This window comes from Haliotis cracherodii, unplaced genomic scaffold, assembly GCF_022045235.1.
Source record: "Haliotis cracherodii isolate W230 unplaced genomic scaffold, xgHalCrac1.p SCAF_7, whole genome shotgun sequence".
Lineage (NCBI taxonomy): Eukaryota > Metazoa > Mollusca > Gastropoda > Lepetellida > Haliotidae > Haliotis > Haliotis cracherodii.
In genome coordinates, this window is record NW_027266330.1 from 15,609,730 (window position 1) to 15,631,842 (window position 22,113).

General features: G+C 39.2%; 1 protein-coding gene across 2 annotated transcripts in view; it reads right to left on the minus strand.

Moving 5' to 3' along the window:
• LOC139448533 (kelch-like protein 9) overlaps nt 1-22,113 on the minus strand; it is a 75,492-nt gene that overhangs the window by 40,489 nt on the left and 12,890 nt on the right. The window contains exon 1 of one of the 2 annotated variants that reach the window (XM_071230090.1): nt 3,302-3,384. The exons of the other annotated variant lie outside the window; for it this stretch is intronic. Coding sequence (XP_071086191.1) covers nt 3,302-3,321 — 20 coding nt within the window. The 5' untranslated portion in view covers nt 3,322-3,384. Of the gene's footprint in view, nt 1-3,301; nt 3,385-22,113 lie in introns of those variants that run through there. 2 annotated transcript variants of the gene reach the window in all.

The following is a 22,113-nucleotide window of genomic DNA, read 5'->3' on the forward strand; positions in this document are numbered from 1 at the left end:
ATCTCAAACTGTAATATGAACTCATGCTATAAATATAATACTTAACAGGGGAAATGTTAGATTTGGCTTTTTGGAAAAAAACGCCTAACATGATAGCAACAACTGTGGGACTAAACCTATTCAATAATATCATCATCATCATCATCATCATCATCATCATCATCATCATCATCATCGACATCATCATCATCATCATCATCAATATACAATGTTGGAACCTCCGTAGCTGTGTAATTTGGATGTCCCCGCCTCACAATGTAACATATCATCTCAAACTGTAATATGAACTCATGCTATAAATATAATACTTAACAGGGGAAATGTTAGATTTGGCTTTTTGGAAAAAAACGCCTAACATGATAGCAACAACTGTGGGACTAAACCTATTCAATAATATCATCATCATCATCATCATCATCATCATCGACATCATCATCATCATCATCATCAATATACAATGTTGGAACCTCCGTAGCTGTGTAATTTGGATGTCCCCGCCTCACAATGTAACATATCATCTCAAACTGTAATATGAACTCATGCTATAAATATAATACTTAACAGGGGAAATGTTAGATTTGGCTTTTTGGAAAAAAACGCCTAACATGATAGCAACAACTGTGGGACTAAACCTATTCAATAATATCATCATCATCATCATCATCATCATCATCATCATCATCATCATCGACATCATCATCATCATCATCATCAATATACAATGTTGGAACCTCCGTAGCTATGTAATTTGGATAACCCCGCCTCCCAATGTAATATATCATCTCAAACTGTAATATGAACTCAGGCTATAAATATAATACGTCAACGCCACATAACAACCTCGATTATATGCCGAAACAGATTCCTTTAAGTGTAAAAGGCAAAATAGCGGTATATCTTACATGAATGGACCACTGAAAATCAGTGTTCGCGAAAGGGAAAGCATGCCCTGCCCTCTGAGTGGCACATTATTAATTCTGTATGATGTACGAGATGTAGACTTCTATACGGGGTTGCAGTAAACAGAGACTATTCACAGACATGCAATTCCATTAATCAATCAGTGCTACTACCAGTACTAATAAAGAATTGTTTATATATTTATAACATGGCATGTCTTATGATGCAAATACTTTACCTAAATAAAGTACAAGTTTACTTTTCTACAGTATCTTATATAATATTTCCTAATATAAGTACATAAAGTACTTTTCTACTTTTCTTTGATCTCTCCTTTCTAATACTTAGGTAACATGGGGTAGACCAGTCAGTGCCTTCCGCCATGACCTATGTTGTTTTAAGGTGTGTGACTAGTGGAACGTGTAACTTAACGGAGGATACCGATTGTATCCAGTTCCATCGGTGACACTCGTTACATACATGCAAAGACAAGACAACTGTTCACCTGAAAAAACATTTAGTACAAGTCAAAATAGGGAATTGCATCAGACATCAATTTTGTCAGTGATGCGACAAAATTTAGAAATGTCCTCCACGTGTCTAACCCAAAAACTTTTGCAAGCTTTGCTAAGGATTTGAACGCTGTAACCCTGATGATACAACATTTGCCAAAGAGTTGAATACCGTCCTTTGAAATATTCGTAGAAAGAGTATGTCAATAATTAAAACAACTGTTTTGTATATATTGTTAACTATAATTATTAGAAATAAGAATGGTAGAGGTACTGATTCACGCATTAGCATACGTTTGATAAGGGCAATCATATATGTGATTTTATTCAAATATACATTTGGTATATTATGAGAATCAGTTTTGTGTCATGGACAGATAAACATGTCCCTGTCAATAGTATAGTCTTGGTGTATTCAAGAAAGCAGTGGTCTTTTTTTCTTGGTAGACAATAAAGGTATATGGATGGAGTAGACAACGTTTCAAATAAAAGTGACAAAACCCTTTCCATTCTCATAAGAATATCTGTGAAAGTCCATTGTACGATTCGACTACATCATGAACACGTGTCTGTGAATCACTATAAGATAGTGATGACACCAGGTGTTTGCAAAGAGGTGACGTTTAAGAACGCATGTTACTAACGTTTAGATTTGAGACACAATAAACACAGAAAATAGTACAGAAAACGAGGGGGGAAGTAGAATACACTGTGGGGAAACGTTTCCGAGGGACCACGTTCACCATCGGCCAGACATACGTGTATTGATAAGTTGGAGGACATCTTGTACGCTGCGCAACCCGGGGCATGGCCAACTTATCAGATACGCCAGGAGAGTAACTTGAATAATAACTATTTTTTTAAGGGATTTGCAGAACTTAATTAGAATTAAGTATTGCCAACATATACTAGCTTTGATCTGTTTAACCAAAGGAATTGCATCCAATAGAATTATGTCTTATGACTGACGCAACGCAGGGCTTGAGTTTCTGGTGTAAAATAGTCATGACCTGATCTATGTTATATTCACTGGATATATAAATATAATATATACTGGGTATGAAGAAACAATCACCAAGAAACATAGCGCACGTCTACAAATATAATATCTATGTCCTAATAGAACCTGGTAATATTTTTTTTTTAGCAAGAATATTTCGTGTTTCTGTAAAACCAAATATTTTTTTATGTTTAAATATTTTGGTGAACTTTCTTTTTTCTTCTGTCCATCGTTAATGCGTTTGCATCCCCGTTTCCTAGAATAAAGAATTGGGTAACGAATTCTACACAGTTAACGGACATTCATTGTATATTTGAACATAAAAATAAATGAACAGAATTCTGTCGTCTACTGGAAGAGAATAGAGTTTTAAGTAAGTTATTTTTAAACACGAATTCCTCACCTGGTCGGAATATATGTAGAATAATCAATAATTAGTATGTTTTGATGAATAGATTAATTCAAGAATGAAATATATTATATAAATTATTACTTTAACTAATACTTTTTCCAATATGATCTACATAAACGAACTTTGTTTCTATTATACATCTTGAACTGAACGAACAGAAAATATTTAAGTACAAATTCTGAAAGGCGTGACCTGGGACTGTAATGTCAACATGGTCTAGTAGCGATAGACAGATGATAACACAAGGCCACGCGCTACACTCGTGGAGTTGAAAGAGGAAATATAATACGCATAATTATTACATCACGTGACATTCGACTAAGCCTAACTTATGACGCGTTCAACTTAACGCCGTTTGTCCTTGAGAGAAATATTTCAAATTTATTTTTCAAAATAGTCTAGTTGAAAGTGGGATATTTGTAGCTCGCCATAGTCGCACGGACTGAGCGATTGAATTAGGCAAGGAGCTTGACTCACCCGTGTATTATGTCGTCCATCTAACAACGCTGTTTCCAGTGAAACTCGAGGCAAATCATTGATACATTTCCTCAGCACTTCTTCAGCCGTTATTTTGAATCGGAGACACAAATGTGTTTACTACTTGTACTAAATGAACTTTTCAGACCTTATTTCTAGCCAATCGAATGTAGGGGTGGGTTTTGGCACGAGGTCTCCGCGAATCATCAGAAGCCTGTATAAATGCAAAATCCACTCTTACACGACGCACCCTTTTTTTCGTCAATGGAACGAAATATCACATGGTCTTTGTAAAATTGCTTCTTTTGTCCGTGGATTACATAAAGGGAGTGCTATAAAAAAATGTTCTTCGTGAATACAGTCTGCATTATCAGTCAATGGGATGGTCGGGCTGTGTGATAAATGCGTTCATCTCCCTGAAGCTGATAATTAAGGTTATGACTTTGTCAGAAGTAGTTTGCCTCTTAGAATGTTTTATGCACATACATTTACAGTTCATATAATGTACGTTGCATGAACAGTTGGAGACGGCAAGTTCATAAACAGTTATTGTATGCTTTGTTAGGAGGAAAAAGCATTCACATACTTTCGTTATTCAAGGATTGCAGATGGACTTTTGTAGGAGCAAAGTAGACATGGTTAAGAGGTAGTATTACATGGCAGCGGATACAACATCGTCTGTGGCACTCTGGCTCCAGCAGTAACGTCTTCAGGAACAGTTACTATCAGAGGGTGATGACGCAATACTATAATTGAAGTTGTACAATATTACTACCTGTGTCAATGACAGTAGCAGTTGACAGTAGCAAGAAGTTGTGCAAAACAACAGTGGTGAAAAGTATATTACATGTAGTAATAGTAGTAATCACACTGCAAGTAATAGATGTAGTTTAAGGAGCAGTTGTCACACTGATGGCAGCAGCTGCAGTAATAGAGGCAGTTGTCACACTGATAGTAGTACCTGCAGTAATAGAGGCAGTTGTCACAATGATAGTTGTACCTGCAGTAATAGAGGCAGTTGTCACACTGGCAGTTGTATCTGCAGTAATGAAGGCAGTTGTCACACTGATAGGTGTACCTGCAGTAATAGAGGCAGTTGTCACACTGATGGCAGCAGCTGCAGTAATAGAGGCAGTTGTCACACTGATGGCAGCAGCTGCAGTAATAGAGGCAGTTGTCACACTGATAGTTGTACCTGCAGTAATAGAGGCAGTTGTCACACTGGTAGTTGTATCTGCAGTAATGAAGGCAGTTGTCACACTGATAGGTGTACCTGCAGTAATAGAGGCAGTTGTCACACTGATGGCAGCAGCTGCAGTAATAGAGGCAGTTGTCACACTGATAGTTGTACCTGCAGTAATAGAAGCAGTTGTCACACTAATAGTTGTACCTGCAGTAATAGAGGCAGTTGTCACACTGATAGTTGTACCTGCAGTAATAGAGGCAGTTGTCACACTGATGGCAGCAGCTGCAGTAATAGAGGCAGTTGTCACACTGATAGTTGTACCTGCAGTAATAGAGGCAGTTGTCACACTGATACTTGTACCTGCAGTAATAGAGGCAGTTGTCACACTGATAGTTGTACCTGCAGTAATAGAGGCAGTTGTCACACTAATAGCTGTACCTGCAGTAATAGAGGCAGTTGTCACACTGATGGCAGCAGCTGCAGTAATAGAGGCAGTTGTCACACTGGTAGCTGTACCTGCAGTAATAGAGGCAGTTGTCACACTGATAGTTGTACCTGCAGTAATAGAAGCAGTTGTCACAATGATAGTTGTACCTGCAGTAATAGAGGCAGTTGTCACACTGATAGTTGTACCTGCAGTAATAGAGGCAGTTGTCACACTGAAAGTTGTACCTGCAGTAATAGAGGCAGTTGTCACAATGATAGTTGTACCTGCAGTAATAGAGGCAGTTGTCACACTGATGGCAGCAGCTGCAGTAATAGAGGCAGTTGTCACACTGGTAGCTGTACCTGCAGTAATAGAGGCAGTTGTCACACTGATAGTTGTACCTGCAGTAATAGAAGCAGTTGTCACAATGATAGTTGTACCTGCAGTAATAGAGGCAGTTGTCACACTGATGGCAGCAGCTGCAGTAATAGAGGCAGTTGTCACACTGATGGCAGCAGCTGCAGTAATAGAGGCAGTTGTCACACTGATAGTTGTACCTGCAGTAATAGAGGCAGTTGTCACACTAATAGTTGTACCTGCAGTAATAGAGGCAGTTGTCACACTGATAGTTGTATCTGCAGTAATAGAGGCAGTTGTCACACTGATAGTTGTACCTGCAGTAATAGAGGCAGTTGTCACACTGATAGTTGTACCTGCAGTAATAGAGGCAGTTGTCACACTGATAGTTGTACCTGCAGTAATAGAGGCAGTTGTCACACTGATAGTTGTACCTGCAGTAATAGAGGCAGTTGTCACACTGGTAGTTGTACCTGCAGTAATAGAGGCAGTTGTCACAATGATAGTTGTACCTGCAGTAATAGAGGCAGTTGTCACACTGATAGTTGTACCTGCAGTAATAGAGGCAGTTGTCACACTGGTAGTTGTACCTGCAGTAATAGAGGCAGTTGTCACACTGGTAGTTGTATCTGCAGTAATAGAGGCAGTTGTCACACTGGTAGTTGTATCTGCAGTAACAGAGGCAGTTGTCACACTGATAGTTGTACCTGCAGTAATAGAGGCAGTTGTCACACTGATAGTTGTATCTGCAGTAATAGAGGCAGTTGTCACACTGATAGTTGTATCTGCAGTAACAGAGGCAGTTGTCACACTGGTAGTTGTATCTGCAGTAATAGAGGCAGTTGTCACAATGATAGTTGTACCTGCAGTAACAGAGGCAGTTGTCACACTGATAGTTGTATCTGCAGTAATAGAGGCAGTTGCCACACTGGTAGTTGTACCTGCAGTAATAGAGGCAGTTGTCACACTGATAGTTGTACCTGCAGTAATAGAGGCAGTTGTCACACTGATAGTTGTACCTGCAGTAATAGAGGCAGTTGTCACACTGATAGTTGTACCTGCAGTAATAGAGGCAGTTGTCACACTGATAGTTGTACCTGCAGTAATAGAGGCAGTTGTCACACTGATAGTTGTACCTGCAGTAATAGAGGCAGTTGTCACACTGATAGTTGTACCTGCAGTAATAGAGGCAGTTGTCACACTGATAGTTGTACCTGCAGTAATAGAGGCAGTTGTCACACTGATAGTTGTACCTGCAGTAATAGAGGCAGTTGCCACACTGGTAGTTGTACCTGCAGTAATAGAGGCAGTTGTCACACTGGTAGTTGTACCTGCAGTAATAGAGGCAGTTGTCACACTGATAGTTGTACCTGCAGTAATAGAGGCAGTTGTCACACTGATAGTTGTACCTGCAGTAATAGAGGCAGTTGTCACACTGATAGTTGTACCTGCAGTAATAGAGGCAGTTGTCACACTGATAGTTGTACCTGCAGTAATAGAGGCATTGTCACACTGATAGTTGTACCTGCAGTAATAGAGGCAGTTGTCACACTGATAGTTGTACCTGCAGTAATAGAGGCAGTTGTCACACTGATAGTTGTACCTGCAGTAATAGAGGCAGTTGTCACACTGATAGTTGTACCTGCAGTAATAGAGGCAGTTGTCACACTGATAGTTGTACCTGCAGTAATAGAGGCAGTTGTCACACTGATAGTTGTAGAGGAGTAGTATCTCAAGCTATAAAAGTGGTTTTGACTGAAAGTAGCAGCTGCAGTAATGGAGGTCTTACGTTGCATTATTGTTCAGAACATTTACCTCTATAATGTACATCACAACATACTTATTCTTTGTTAATACACTATTGAGTTACATCAATATTAGCTGTAATAAACGAAGGTAGCAGAGCGCTAAAAGTAGAAATTGTAATTGTCATTGTAATTAAAACGAGGAGCAAAAGAAACTATACCTCTCTATATATTTTTTCCTGTGTTTCATTTTCAGTTAAAAATGTCCAAAACATGACCTGTCAGCACTTAAAGAATACTTGTACATGTTTTTATTTTTGCAAACCATAAATTAATTTGATTTGAACTTTTTAAAATTAAATTATGAAATTATTTGCCTTCTTAACCGGGAGTTTCACGGATGCGGAAGAAATACGGCATGCAAAAGACAGAACCAATACAGGGGGATGCCATGTCTCTCCTTTATTGTTCTCTGTTTACATTAACGACCTGGCGGCCAATGTAAAAAGCATGAACAGTGGTGTTGACGTAAATGGTTTAAATATTGGTATTATACGATGGCCCATAAGGGACATAGAGTCTGTTTTTCAATATTTTGATGTTTCACTTACTTTTATCGTAACCTTTTGCAAATCAACGCAATTTGTCATAAAAATATGTGATAAATCATGTATAAAAACAACCGAAAACATGGAAAATGTACTTTCAAGTAGCTATTGAGTCGCTGAAATGTGAAGCGAAAATGTCAAAAACTAAAATGGAAATGTCAAAACCCAAAACGAAAATGTCAAAAACATAAGCGAAAATGTCAAAAACTAAAATGAAACAACAGAAAACTATTTCCATCGCGGTGGAAATATTATCACCGCGGTAGAAATAGTTTTCACCTCGGTGGAAATATTATCACCACAGTGGAAATAGTTTTCTGTATTTTCATTTTAGTTTTTGACATTTTCTACGGTGGCCCATAAGGGACATGGAGTCTGTTTTTCCATATTTTGATATTTCACTTACATTTATCGTAACCTTTTGCAAATTAACACGATTTGTCTTACAAATATGTGATAAATCATGTGTAAAGAAGATATTGAATCGCTGAAAAACGAAACGAAAATGTCAAAAACTAAAATGAAAATGTCAAAAACACAAAACGAAAATGTCAAAAACTAAAATGAAAATGTCAATAACACAAAACGAAAATGTCAAAAACTAAAATGAAAATACCGAAAACTATTTCCACCGCAGTGGGAATATTATCAGACAGACAGAAAGGTGGATAAAGCAAGCTTACACCCCATGACACAGTATGTTTCTTCAGTCAGACAGAAAGGTGGATATAGCAAGCAATACCCCATGACACAGTATGTTTCTTCAGTCAGACAGAAAGGTGGATATAGCAAGCTATACCCCATGACACAGTATGTTTCTTCAGTCAGACAGAAAGGTGGATAAAGCAGGCTATACGCCACGACACAGTATGTTTCTTCAGTCAGACAGAGAGGTGGATAAAGCAAGCTATACCCCATGACACAGTATGTTTCTTCAGACAGACAGAGAGGTGGATAAAGCAAGCTATACCCCATGACACAGTATGTTTCTTCAGTCAGACAGAAAGGTGGATAAAGCAGGCTATACGCCACGACACAGTATGTTTCTTCAGTCAGACAAAGATGTGGATATAGCAGGCTATACCCCATGACACAGTATGTTTCTTCAGTCAGACAGAGAGGTGGATAAAGCAAGCTATACCCCATGACACAGTATGTTTCTTCAGTCAGACAGAGAGGTGGATAAAGCAAGCTATACCCCATGACACAGTATGTTTCTTCAGTCAGACAGAAAGGTGGATAAAGCAGGCTATACGCCACGACACAGTATGTTTCTTCAGTCAGACAAAGATGTGGATATAGCAGGCTATACCCCATGACACAGTATGTTTCTTCAGTCAGACAGAGAGGTGGATAAAGCAGGCTACACCCCATGACACAGTATGTTTCTTCAGTCAGACAGAAAGGTGGATAAAGCAAGCTACGCCCGATGACACAGTATAATTCTTCAGTCAGACAGAGAGGTGGATATAGTAAGCAATACCCCATGACACAGTATGTTTCTTCAGACAGACAGAGAGGTGGATAAAGCAAGCTATACCCCATGACACAGTATGTTTCTTCAGTCAGACAGAAAGGTGGATAAAGCAGGCTATACGCCACGACACAGTATGTTTCTTCCGTCACACAGAGAGATGGATATAGCAGGCTATACCCCATGACACAGTATGTTTCTTCAGTCAGACAGAGAGGTGGATAAAGCAAGCTATACCCCATGACACAGTATGTTTCTTCAGTCAGACAGAGAGGTGGATATAGCAAGCTATACCCCATGACACAGTATGTTTCTTCAGACAGACAGAGAGGTGGATAAAGCAAGCTATACCCCATGACACAGTATGTTTCTTCAGTCAGACAGAGAGGTGGACATAGCAAGCTATACCCCATGACACAGTATGTTTCTTCAGTCAGACAGAGAGGTGGATAAAGCAAGCTACACCCCATGACACAGTATGTTTCTTCAGTCAGACAGAGAGGTGGATAAAGCAAGCTATACCCCACGACACAGTATGTTTCTTCAGACAGACAGAGAGGTGGATAAAGCAAGCTATACCCCATGACACAGTATGTTTCTTCAGTCAGACAGAAAGGTGGATAAAGCAGGCTATACGCCACGACACAGTATGTTTCTTCAGTCAGACAGAGATGTGGATATAGCAGGCTATACCCCATGACACAGTATGTTTCTTCAGTCAGACAGAGAGGTGGATAAAGCAGGCTACACCCCATGACACAGTATGTTTCTTCAGTCAGACAGAAAGGTGGATAAAGCAAGCTACGCCCCATGACACAGTATGTTTCTTCAGTCAGACAGAGAGGTGGATATAGTAAGCTATACCCCATGACACAGTATGTTTCTTCAGACAGACAGAGAGGTGGATAAAGCAAGCTATACCCCATGACACAGTATGTTTCTTCAGTCAGACAGAAAGGTGGATAAAGCAGGCTATACGCCACGACACAGTATGTTTCTTCCGTCACACAGAGAGGTGGATATAGCAGGCTATACCCCATGACACAGTATGTTTCTTCAGTCAGACAGAGAGGTGGATAAAGCAGGCTATACCCCATGACACAGTATGTTTCTTCAGTCAGATAGAGAGGTGGATAAAGCAGGCTATACCCCACGACACAGTATGTTTCTTCAGACAGACAGAGAGGTGGATAAAGCAAGCTACACCCCATGACACAGTATGTTTCTTCAGTCATACAGAAAGGTGGATAAAGCAAGCTACGCCCCATGACACAGTATAATTCTTCAGTCAGACAGAGAGGTGGATATAGTAAGCTATACCCCACGACACAGTATGTTTCTTCAGACAGACAGAGAGGTGGATAAAGCAAGATACACCCCATGACACAGTATGTTTCTTCAGACAGACAGAGAGGTGGATAAAGCAAGCTATACCCCATGACACAGTATGTTTCTTCAGTCAGACAGAGAGGTGGATATAGCAAGCTATACCCCATGACACAGTATGTTTCTTCAGTCAGACAGAGAGGTGGATAAAGCAAGCTATACCCCATGACACAGTATGTATCTTCAGTCAGACAGAGAGGTGGACATAGCAAGCTATACCCCATGACACAGTATGTTTCTTCAGTCAGACAGAAAGGTGGATAAAGCAAGCTACGCCCCATGACACAGTATAATTCTTCAGTCAGACAGAGAGGTGGATATAGTAAGCTATACCCCACGACACAGTATGTTTCTTCAGACAGACAGAGAGGTGGATAAAGCAAGCTATACCCCATGACACAGTATGTTTCTTCAGTCAGACAGAGAGGTGGATAAAGCAAGCTATACCCCATGACACAGTATGTTTCTTCAGACAGACAGAGAGGTGGATAAAGCAAGCTATACCCCATGACACAGTATGTTTCTTCAGTCAGACAGAGAGGTGGACATAGCAAGCTATACCCCATGACACAGTATGTTTCTCCAGTCAAACAGAGAGGTGGATAAAGCAAGCTACACCCCATGACACAGTATGTTTCTTCAGTCAGACAGAAAGGTGGATAAAGCAAGCTACGCCCCATGACACAGTATAATTCTTCAGTCAGACAGAGAGGTGGATGTAGCAGGCTATACCCCATGACACAGTATGTTTATTCAGTCAGACAGAGAGGTGGATAAAGCAAGCTATACCCCATGACACAGTATGTTTCTTCAGTCAGACAGAAAGGTGGATAAAGCAAGCTACGCCCCATGACACAGTATAATTCTTCAGTCAGACAGAGAGGTGGATATAGTAAGCTATACCCCACGACACAGTATGTTTCTTCAGACAGACAGAGAGGTGGATAAAGCAAGCTATACCCCATGACACAGTATGTTTCTTCAGTCAGACAGAGAGGTGGATAAAGCAAGCTATACTCCATGACACAGTATGTTTCTTCAGTCAGACAGAAAGGTGGATATAGCAAGCTATACCCCATGACACAGTATGTTTCTTCAGTCAGACAGAGAGGTGGATAAAGCAAGCTACACCCCATGACACAGTATGTTTCTTCAGTCAGACAGAAAGGTGGATAAAGCAAGATACACCCCATGACACAGTATGTTTATTCAGTCAGACAGAGAGGTGGATAAAGCAAGCTATACCCCATGACACAGTATGTTTCTTCAGTCAGACAGAAAGGTGGATAAAGCAAGATACACCCCATGACACAGTATGTTTCTTCAGTCAGACAGAGAGGTGGATAAAGCAAGATACACCCCATGACACAGTATGTTTCTTCAGTCAGACAGAGAGGTGGATAAAGCAAGCTACACCCCATGACACAGTATGTTTCTTCAGTCAGACAGAGAGGTTGATAAAGCAAGATACACCCCATGACACAGTATGTTTCTTCAGTCAGACAGAGAGGTGGATAAAGCAAGATACACCCCATGACACAGTATGTTTCTTCAGTCAGACAGAAAGGTGGATAAAGCAAGCTACACCCCATGACACAGTATGTTTCTTCAGTCAGACAGAGAGGTGGATAAAGCAAGCTACACCCCATGACACAGTATGTTTCTTCAGTCAGACAGAGAGGTGGATAAAGCAAGATACACCCCATGACACAGTATGTTTATTCAGTCAGACAGAAAGGTGGATAAAGCAAGCTATACCCCATGACACAGTATGTTTCTTCAGTCAGACAGAGAGGTGGATAAAGCAAGCTATACCCCATGACACAGTATGTTTCTTCAGTCAGACAGAGAAGTGGATAAAGCAAGATACACACCATGACACAGTATGTTTATATAGTCAGACAGAGAGGTGGATAAAGCAAGCTATACCCCATGACACAGTATGTTTCTTCAGTCAGACAGAGAGGTGGATAAAGCAAGATACACCCCATGACACAGTATGTTTATTCAGTCAGACAGAAAGGTGGATAAAGCAAGGTATACCCCACGACACAGTATGTTTCTTCAGACAGACAGAGAGGTGGATAAAGCAAGCTATACCCCATGACACAGTATGTTTCTTCAGTCAGACAGAGAGGTGGATAAAGCAAGCTATACCCCATGACACAGTATGTTTCTTCAGTCAGACAGAGATGTGGATATAGCAAGCTATACCCCATGACACAGTATGTTTCTTCAGTCAGACAGAGAGGTGGATAAAGCAAGCTATACCCCATGGCACAGTATGTTTCTTCAGACAGACAGAAAGGTGGATATAGCAAGCTATACCCCATGACACAGTATGTTTCTTCAGTCAGACAGAGATGTGGATATAGCAAGCTATACCCCATGACACAGTATGTTTCTTCAGTCAGACAGAGAGGTGGATAAAGCAAGCTACACCCCATGGCACAGTATGTTTCTTCAGACAGACAGAAAGGTGGATATAGCAAGCTATACCCCACGTCACAGTATGTTTCTTCAGTCAGACAGAGAGGTGGATATAGTAAGCTATACCCCACGACACAGTATGTTTCTTCAGTCAGACAGAGAGGTGGATATAGCAATATGTATTCCATGACATATTAGTGTGTCAGACAGAGAGGTGGATATAGCAACATATATTCCATGACACATTAGGGTGTCTCCTCAGTCAGACAGAGAAGGGGATATGGCAACATATATATTCCATGACACATTAATGTGTTTCTTCAGTCAGACAGAGAGGTGGATATAGCAATATGTATTCCATGACACATTAAAGTGTTTCTTCAGTCAGACAGTGAGGTTGATATAGCAACATATTTATTCAAAGACACAATAGTGTGTTTCTTCAGTCAGACAGAGAGGCGGATATAACATTATATATTCCATGACACATTAGTGTGTTTCTTCAGTCAGACAGAGAAGGGGATATGGCAACATATATATTCCATGACACATTAATGTGTTTCTTCAGTCAGACAGAGAGGTGGATATAGCAATATGTATTCCATGACACATTAGAGTGTTTCTTCAGTCAGACAGTGAGGTTGATATAGCAACATATTTATTCAAAGACACAATAGTGTGTTTCTTCAGTCAGACAGAGAGGCGGATATAACATTATATATTCCATGACACATTAGTGTGTTTCTTCAGTCAGACAGAGAAGTGGATATAGCAACATATATATTCCATGACACATAAATGTGTTTCTTCAGTCAGACAGAGAGGTGGATACAGCAACATATATATTCCGTGACACATTAGTTTGTTTCTTCAATCAGACAGAAAGGTGGATATAGCAAGCTATACCCCACGTCACAGTATGTTTCTTCAGTCAGACAGAGAGGTGGATATAGTAAGCTATACCCCACGACACAGTATGTTTCTTCAGTCAGACAGAGATTGGATACAGCAGTCTATACCCCACGACACGGTATGTTTCTTCAGTCAGACAGAGAGGTGGATATAGCAAGCTTTACTTCATGACACATGAGTATGTTTCTTTAGGCAGGCAAAGAATTGGATATAGCAACATATATATTCCAAGACACAGAAGTGTGTTTCTTCAGTCAGACAGAGAGGTGGATATAGCAACATATATTCCATGCCACATTAGTGTGTTTCTTCAGTCAGACAGAGAGGTGGATATAGCAATATATATTCCATGACACATAAGTGTGTTTAATTTGTCAGACAGAGAGGTGGATTTAGCAACATATATTCCAAGACACATTAGTCTGTTTCTACAGTCAGACAGAGAGGTTAATATAACAGCATATATATTCCATGACACATAAGTGTGTTTAATTTGTCAGACAGAGAGAAGAATATGGTAAGGTGTGTTCTATGGCACATTACTTTAGTTCTTCAGTGAGACAGAGAGGTGGATATAGCAAGGTATACTCTATATCAGTTTAGTGTGTTTCGTGGGTGTTACAAAGGGGAGGATATAGCAAGGTATTCTCTATAACAGTTTAGTGTGTTTCTTGGGTGTTACTAAGGGGAGGATATAGCAAGGTATACTCTATAACAGTTAAGTGTGTTTCTTGAGTGTTACTAAGGGGAGGATATAGCAAGGTATACTCTATAACAGTTTAGTGTGTTTCTTGGGTGTTACTAAGGGGAGGATATAGCAAGGTATACTCTATAACAGTTTAGTGTGTTTCTTGGGTGTTACTAAGGGGAGGATATAGCAAGGTATACTCTATAACAGTTTAGTGTGTTTCTTTGATGTAGCAAGGGGTGGATATAGTAAGGTATTCTCTATAACAGTTTAGTGTGTTTCCTGGGTGTAGCAAGGGGTGGATATAGCAAGTGATACTCAATGGTAGTTTAGTGTGTTTCTTGGGTGTTACAAAGGGGAGAATATAGGAAGGTATTATCTATACCAGTTTAGTATGTTTCTTGGGTGTAACAGAGGGGTGGATTAAGCAAGGTATACTCTATAACAGTTTAGTGTGTTTCTTGGCTGTAACAGAGGGGTGGATTAAGCAAGGTATACTCTATAACAGTTTAGTGTGTTTCTTTGGTGTAGCAAGGGGTGGATATAGCAAGTGATACCCTATGACACTTCAGTATGTTTCTAAAGTCAGAAAAATAGAAGAGGTTATTTTTCCAGTCAGACAAGTACGGTGGCCCATAAGGGACATGGAGTCTGTTTTTCCATATTTTGATATTTCACTAACTGTTATCGTAACCTTTTGCAAATTAACACGCGATGCGATGGGCGTGTTTCCTCGAGTTTATTTCTATGAGTCGGAAACCTACAATGAACCCGATTTTAGCATATATTTTTTTATGGAAATGGTTGTGTCGTTATATTAACATTGAAATTTTCATTAACATTTCCAAAATAGTAATAAAAGCCACCCTCCAACTCAGTGAGGTACTCTTGGATTGACTCACCGGGAGTGACATGTCATGGTTAGTGATCAAGGATAAAAGAAACGCGCTGCTACAACCCTTAATGTAAAAATTACTCTTAATGTAATTTTTTACATTAAGGGTTAATATCGTAAATATCGACCCTTAATGTAAAATATTCTTATAAACAAAGTTTGATTGGAAATATAGGATAATTTTTGCTATTTTCACGATTTTTATTGTTTTTTGCTCGGTTTCTTGCAGTTATTCGTAATAAGCGACAGCGTGAGAAACTGACTTTGCTCAGATCTGAGAACAAGAGGGACTATTATAAGAATGGCAGGCTCGTTATTGAGGACATGCCAGCTTCTTCTCTTGGAAGGTGATGAGCATCAGTTGTCGGCTCCAGTCGCAGATCACGACTCAAGTGGAACATCGTCAACTGTAGATCAGGAGCGGGTGCTGCCGTCAAGGTCGAAGGTTATGCAAAAACATATCTTACATTGCAAGGAATATAGAAGATTTAACCAACAAACTGTCCGACATTGGCTTTGTTTCTTTTGTATCTGAAAATTGTTGCTTTATATGAAACATAGTCAATAGAAAATTACTTTAGTGACATTTTTCCAGAATATAAACTCTTTTGTTTACCAGCCACAAAAAGGCCCAAGTTAGGAAGGTATTCGGGAGGGATACTTTTGATAAAATATTCACTGGTAAGATATGTTATTGTTGTTCGATACAGAGAACATGTTATTACTATTCTGTTGGATAAAAGTATGTTTGGTTTTAGTAGAGCTACATTATGCTTTGTTTACATATATCCAGCCGGAGAGATCGACCTGGTATCATAACAAAGATAGACAAAATGGGAAGAGATTTTGCTGTTTTTTTATTGAGTACACTGGAAGAGTACCCAGCTGTTTACTTTTGTTATTTGTTTGTTCGTTTGTTTGTTTGTTTGTTTGTTGTTTAACGCCGCACTCAGCAATATTCCAATTATATGACGGCGGTCTGTAATTAATCGAGTCTGGACCAGACAATCCAGTAGTCGACGCCGTGAGTATCGATCCACGCATTTGGGATATGATGACATGCAGGATCCAAGTCCGCGAGTCTGACCAGCCGATGCCGTTAGTCGCCTCTTACGACAAGAATGGGTTGCTGAAGACCTATTCTACCCCGGATCTTCACGGGTCCATTGTACGTGAACAGTAGAACCGGTGTGACGCGGGACTATGTGGAGAACGATGTTTTTCACCATGTTGAAAGTAATATTTACTTAGTAAATTTTTTTACACAATTTGAGATGGAAAAATATTCATGTGATGAATGATGAACTAACTTTGGAAAAAACTCTTTTGGAAATGTGTACAATTCTGAACATACATATTGTGGATGGAAGATTTGGAACTGACTATCAAATCGGTGACTGTATTGGGCTTTCAGTGAGTGAGTGAGTGAGTGAGTGAGTGAGTGAGTGAGTGAGTGAGTGAGTTAGGTTTAACGCCGCTTTTAAAAGTATTCGGTAACACCCACGAGCACGGGTATGGTGCTGACAAACCTAGCTACATAATCGGGGCGAACCGGGATTCGAACCCACAATCAAAGGTTTGCTGGCGTGCCCAAGGGACGCAACCACAGCGTATCGTGGTGCCTTAGACGACTGGGCCACCCGTGCCCCCTATTGGGCATTTAGGGTGTAGTGTGATATAGTATGGTTTAGCATCGAGTGACATGTTCCCCGATGATGATGAATGTCTCTGTAAAAAAAACATGAACGGTGCTATTATTTAAATGTGTTCAGAATAAGCTAAAAATAACTCATACCTTATTAAGCATCACAACGTTTTCAATAAATACAGAAAACTGTGTGGAAACCAAGAAGGACCAGTTTGCACAATGTGAAAGGAGTGACCTAGAAAATGCAGAAGCGGTAGACTGGGACATCATAAAGCGTGTGTCTGGACGACCGCAACGACCCATCCCTATTGATATACAAGACTGGGGGGAGGGGGGGGGAGTATTTCTCGTCGCTGAATTCTGAACCAATGGGTATTCAGGATAACCGTGGTGAGGTGGAAAACATAGTGACATGTAAAGAACTGACAACTGATTAGAATCCCCAATCACCAGATCCGAACTTTTTGAAAGCATCAGTCCTAAGAAACATAGTACATCAGCTGGCCTTGGCCACATCTAAGACATTCTACACACATGGTTTGAGTTCTAAAATGGGTAAAATGTTACAATCCATCTACAGTAATGTAAAGGCGTGTGTTTGTTCAAACAACAGGGTATCTGGTATATTTGTTGCTTCATGAGTGTGAGGCAAGGGTGTATGCTTTGTCCCTTTTTGTTTCAGTTTTTGTTATAAACGAATTGGTTACTGAAATGGAACAAAATTGTCGTTTTGGTGTTAAGTTAAATCCGGAATTTATATATATTTTTCTACTTCTATTTGCGGAAGACCTTATTGTGTTTGGCAATATTGTCAACAACATACAAATTAAGTTGAATATCTTGCATGATGACTGTTGTAAATGGGAAATGCCAGTCAATCTATCGAAAACAAAAATAGTTGTTTTTCAACAATAGGTTTATCACGTTATGAACAAAATGGTTTTATGATGGAAATGCGTATGAAGTAGTTACTGGATACAGTTATCTTGTCTTGTATTTTAGCAATAGATTACTGTGGTCGAATGCTTAAATAATATTGCAATTCAGGCAAGAAAGGTGTTCATTGTCCTGTTAATTAGTATACATACCTTGAACCCATACTCGTCTCACTTTTACTTTCAATGTTTTGATACAAAGATAACACCAATACTTCTATACGGGGCAGAAATTTGGGGGTTCAGTGAAATAGAACCGAGTCTGGCAGATGTTCTATTCAGTCGCTCGCTGTTTTGAAATGTGTCAAATATTGGCTGTCTCTTTATAATATGCAGGAATCTAGCTTACCCCAAAAAATGTTCCAACAAGTTGCGGTTGTACGATGAACAAGGCCACGTAAATTGGGTAACGAAACTTAAAGCTGTTATTTTCAGATTATGATTTGGTGATGACTGGTATTTTCAATCATGTGGTAATAAAACCGCATTTTTAAATATGTTACGACAGCGGTTAAACTTTTTTTCAGGTTTGGCATAGTGATCTATGCGAAAGCCACTAAATTATTTCTTATGCACAATTTAAAACATCCATTTCATGTAAGAACTATTTGAGTGGTATAACTGTAAATAAATTCAGGACCACATTGACTTGTTTTCGGCTGAGGCAAAGTATTTACATCCTTCCAAATATTCTGAAGTTTAATACACTACTGTCATCGCAAGACCCCATTATCAATATGAATACAGAAAAGTACTTGTTTTACGCCAATGCTGTAAGAACACAAGTACTCCGACTTTGATCATACGCAATTATGTTACAGCTGCTTTTTTTTAAAATGCAAAGGAATGTATTGTATTTTATACTGTTTGCACCTTAATTGTATTGCGTTTGTACAAAAAAGCCCGTGGCCTACAAGTACTGAATAAAGTGAAGATTAATTATTCGTAATGGAATATATTCTTCCTTCAACTGTGGCTTTTTCTCAAGAACAACAAAAAGTAGAGCCATGGAACTTGTGTGAGTCCACTGACCCTTCATATTCCAACAACCTCTCAACAACGACAACCTGGTCGTTATTTACACGGGTTTTTTTATGGGTCAAAACTCACGATTTTGAAACATCTTGGTACAAGGGTGTATCTAGGGACACTATACAATATGACTTTATGAACGTTACTATCTTGCTTCCATGGAAACGGAAAGGGCATCTGCAGAGCTGATTAATCCATATTCAGATATTTTGTTCAAATTTGGTATTTAGATACAATGTATTTCACAACTCAACCGAATAGGTTTTCTTACCATCATGGCAATATAACTGAGGCATCTGATTGGTCGAAATTTAGTTGTTCGATTTCGTTAAAAGGGATATTTAGGTATATTTTTGCACACAAAGCATATTTTATTACAGTACCAACGGAATGGAGTCCTCTGATTGGTCAAAATTTAGATAGCTAACCCTATTTAAGACTATTTTACATTTAGAGTAATTTTTACATTAAAGGTTGTAACAAGAGTTAACCCGCAACCCTAAATGTAAAATATTTTTACATTTAGAGTAATTTTTTCATTAAAGGTTGTAACAAGAGTTATCCCGCAACCCTAAATGTAAAATATTTTTACATTAAGAGTAATTTTTCCATTAAAGGTTGTTACGACGCGCACCTGTCGAAACGTGGCCAATGACGTAGCTCACCTGTAAGACATCTTCCACCATCGTAACAGTTCACGTCGATTGCATTAGATTAATGCACATGAAAAATACTCTATCAGAAAAGAAAAGAACTATACGATGAATTAAAGATAGTCATTGAGTGATACCAAAAGACTGGAAGACCTATAGTAACACGTGACCTTATTTAAATCACAATGTATTTCTCTGTATTTTCACACGTCAGAAGCATAACATTTTTACTAAATATCTTGCAAAAAATATAATTAATTGAGTAAACATTGCATAGTGCCCTGTGACTCAACCCCTTTGTCCATGAAACATATTTTAAAAACTACATTTATCAAGCGGAAACTGATAAAACCACAACTAGTTCAGCTGACGTTCAAAAATTGCATATGAATTCGTCCGATACCAAAATCGTTCATTTTAAAGAGTATTTGTCGCGTTTCTAGCACAGCAGCTGCAACCGAGGCGGCGAGGTATTGCCTGTAATATCTTTTATGATAAGAAAAACACTGAAACAATTTTAAAATGTAGGAGGACAACCCTGAAAACATAATAAATGTAGAGCGGCCAATGAATCTTAGCCTGGGGCACGGTCCTAATGTACAACAGACCCCGACAGATAACGTAGGGACATTTTGCACCTTTTCCTTTTAGTCAAGATAGACATGTTTGTGCTCATTCAACTCTCTATATTATACCTGAGGTTCAAAAAATCAGTTAGTCCCATTTTTCTTGTCGGCCATTTTGGCAACCATTTTGGATTTCAAAATGGCCGACATGTTCGACTATATTTTTGTACTTTTCCTGGTTACCTTTACAAGTTAGACATGTTTTTGCTCATTCAACCGTCTGTACTACAAGGCGCAAGAAAGCCATTGGTCCCATTTTCTTGTCATTTCTTAAATTTCTTGAATTTAAAAATGGCCGACATTTTGACTGTACGCAATTACAATTCAGACTCTTTCCTTTTCATTCAACTCAAACGTCATACTGTTTGAACTATTGGAAGATGACTTAAAGGATGACTCAAAACATTAAAGGTGTTTCGAAATTAGTAGAAGCACACAACAAAGGCTACTGAAAAAAATAATTGACAGATATTTCTATTGTATCTTTCAAACCAACGCTGTACTGTCACAGAGACCAATGCAGCACGTAATGATACAGGTGTAGTACCTGTGAACGTGTGCGACATGAAGGCTGTATTGTGCGTGTTAAGATTTGCACTTCTGTGCTAGTGCTAGCGCCCTGAATACGCGCCCTGAATACCCTTTATCCAAAACAAACTAAAGCCTCCTCTTAACCTCATTGAGCCTCTCAACATGTAATGTATTCCCGAATGAATGTCATCCTTGATCATTACGTGTGCATGTTTGCATTTATATAGAATTGTTAACTCACATTAACCCGTGTTCCAATGTTAGGAACTGGGATTGGTTATCACTTGTAATAATCAAGCCCCAAAAATCATTGCCTAATGGTAGCTCATTAAAAAATACTTTCATATTTCAGGGCCTTAGCTTCACACGAAAAACTTGATGACCCAACAACACAATGACCTTGACCTTCACGTGTCAACTTGACCTGGACAATTTACTAGAATGTCAAGTCGGTGACATCATTACGTCTGTGAAAGCTCCATGAAACCATCTGCTGGTCCCATGCAACCGGGGAGTGTCCCAATCGCTGACGGATAAAGAAATGAATATTTAAACATTCACGGATACGGTTAGGTAGTTCTCCATTATGTATTGTTTGACACACAAAAAAAGAGATTGACGAGGAAGGTGCTCCTCGTTCCATTAATAACGTGCACAGGTGTAGCCATTTGAAGAGGCTTAAGGTAGCCCATTACCACCGGGGCATAAACTTTCCGCCGCCTAACTGATTAGTTGAGACTGACGTTCACATAATGTATTCGTAGGCGTCTTGATTAATATTTTTTTTAAAAGCTGTATAAAACGAATAATTTCTATCTTCATTATTTAAATTGGAAAATGAACGTTTTTTTCTCAATATATTTATCTTGAAGTATCTAACTATTATTTATTTTATTTAATTTATGCACATATTTCATTTTTTTGTAATAATAATTCATATTGTGTGTGTGTGTTTGTGGGGGGGGGGGGGGGCGGTCGTCGGTAACAAAGGACCGACGTTTTGTACATTATTACATATATTATATCAGCTTGTTCGCTGATACTATAATAACTCGCGGAGAATTATGGGTGACACGTGACCTTTAGCAACCTCTGTTGTGGCATAAGTGAGTGAGTGTATGTGTATTGAACAGTATTTTAGTTGTATCACTGCGTGTTAACTTGACGTGAGAGGAAAGGCTGAAGTGTTGCACCCAATGTAATAGGATCCTGACGCACCTAAGGGTCACAATTCTTCAAAACGAATCGTCGTCCTGATAATCATTGATCAAAACTATAA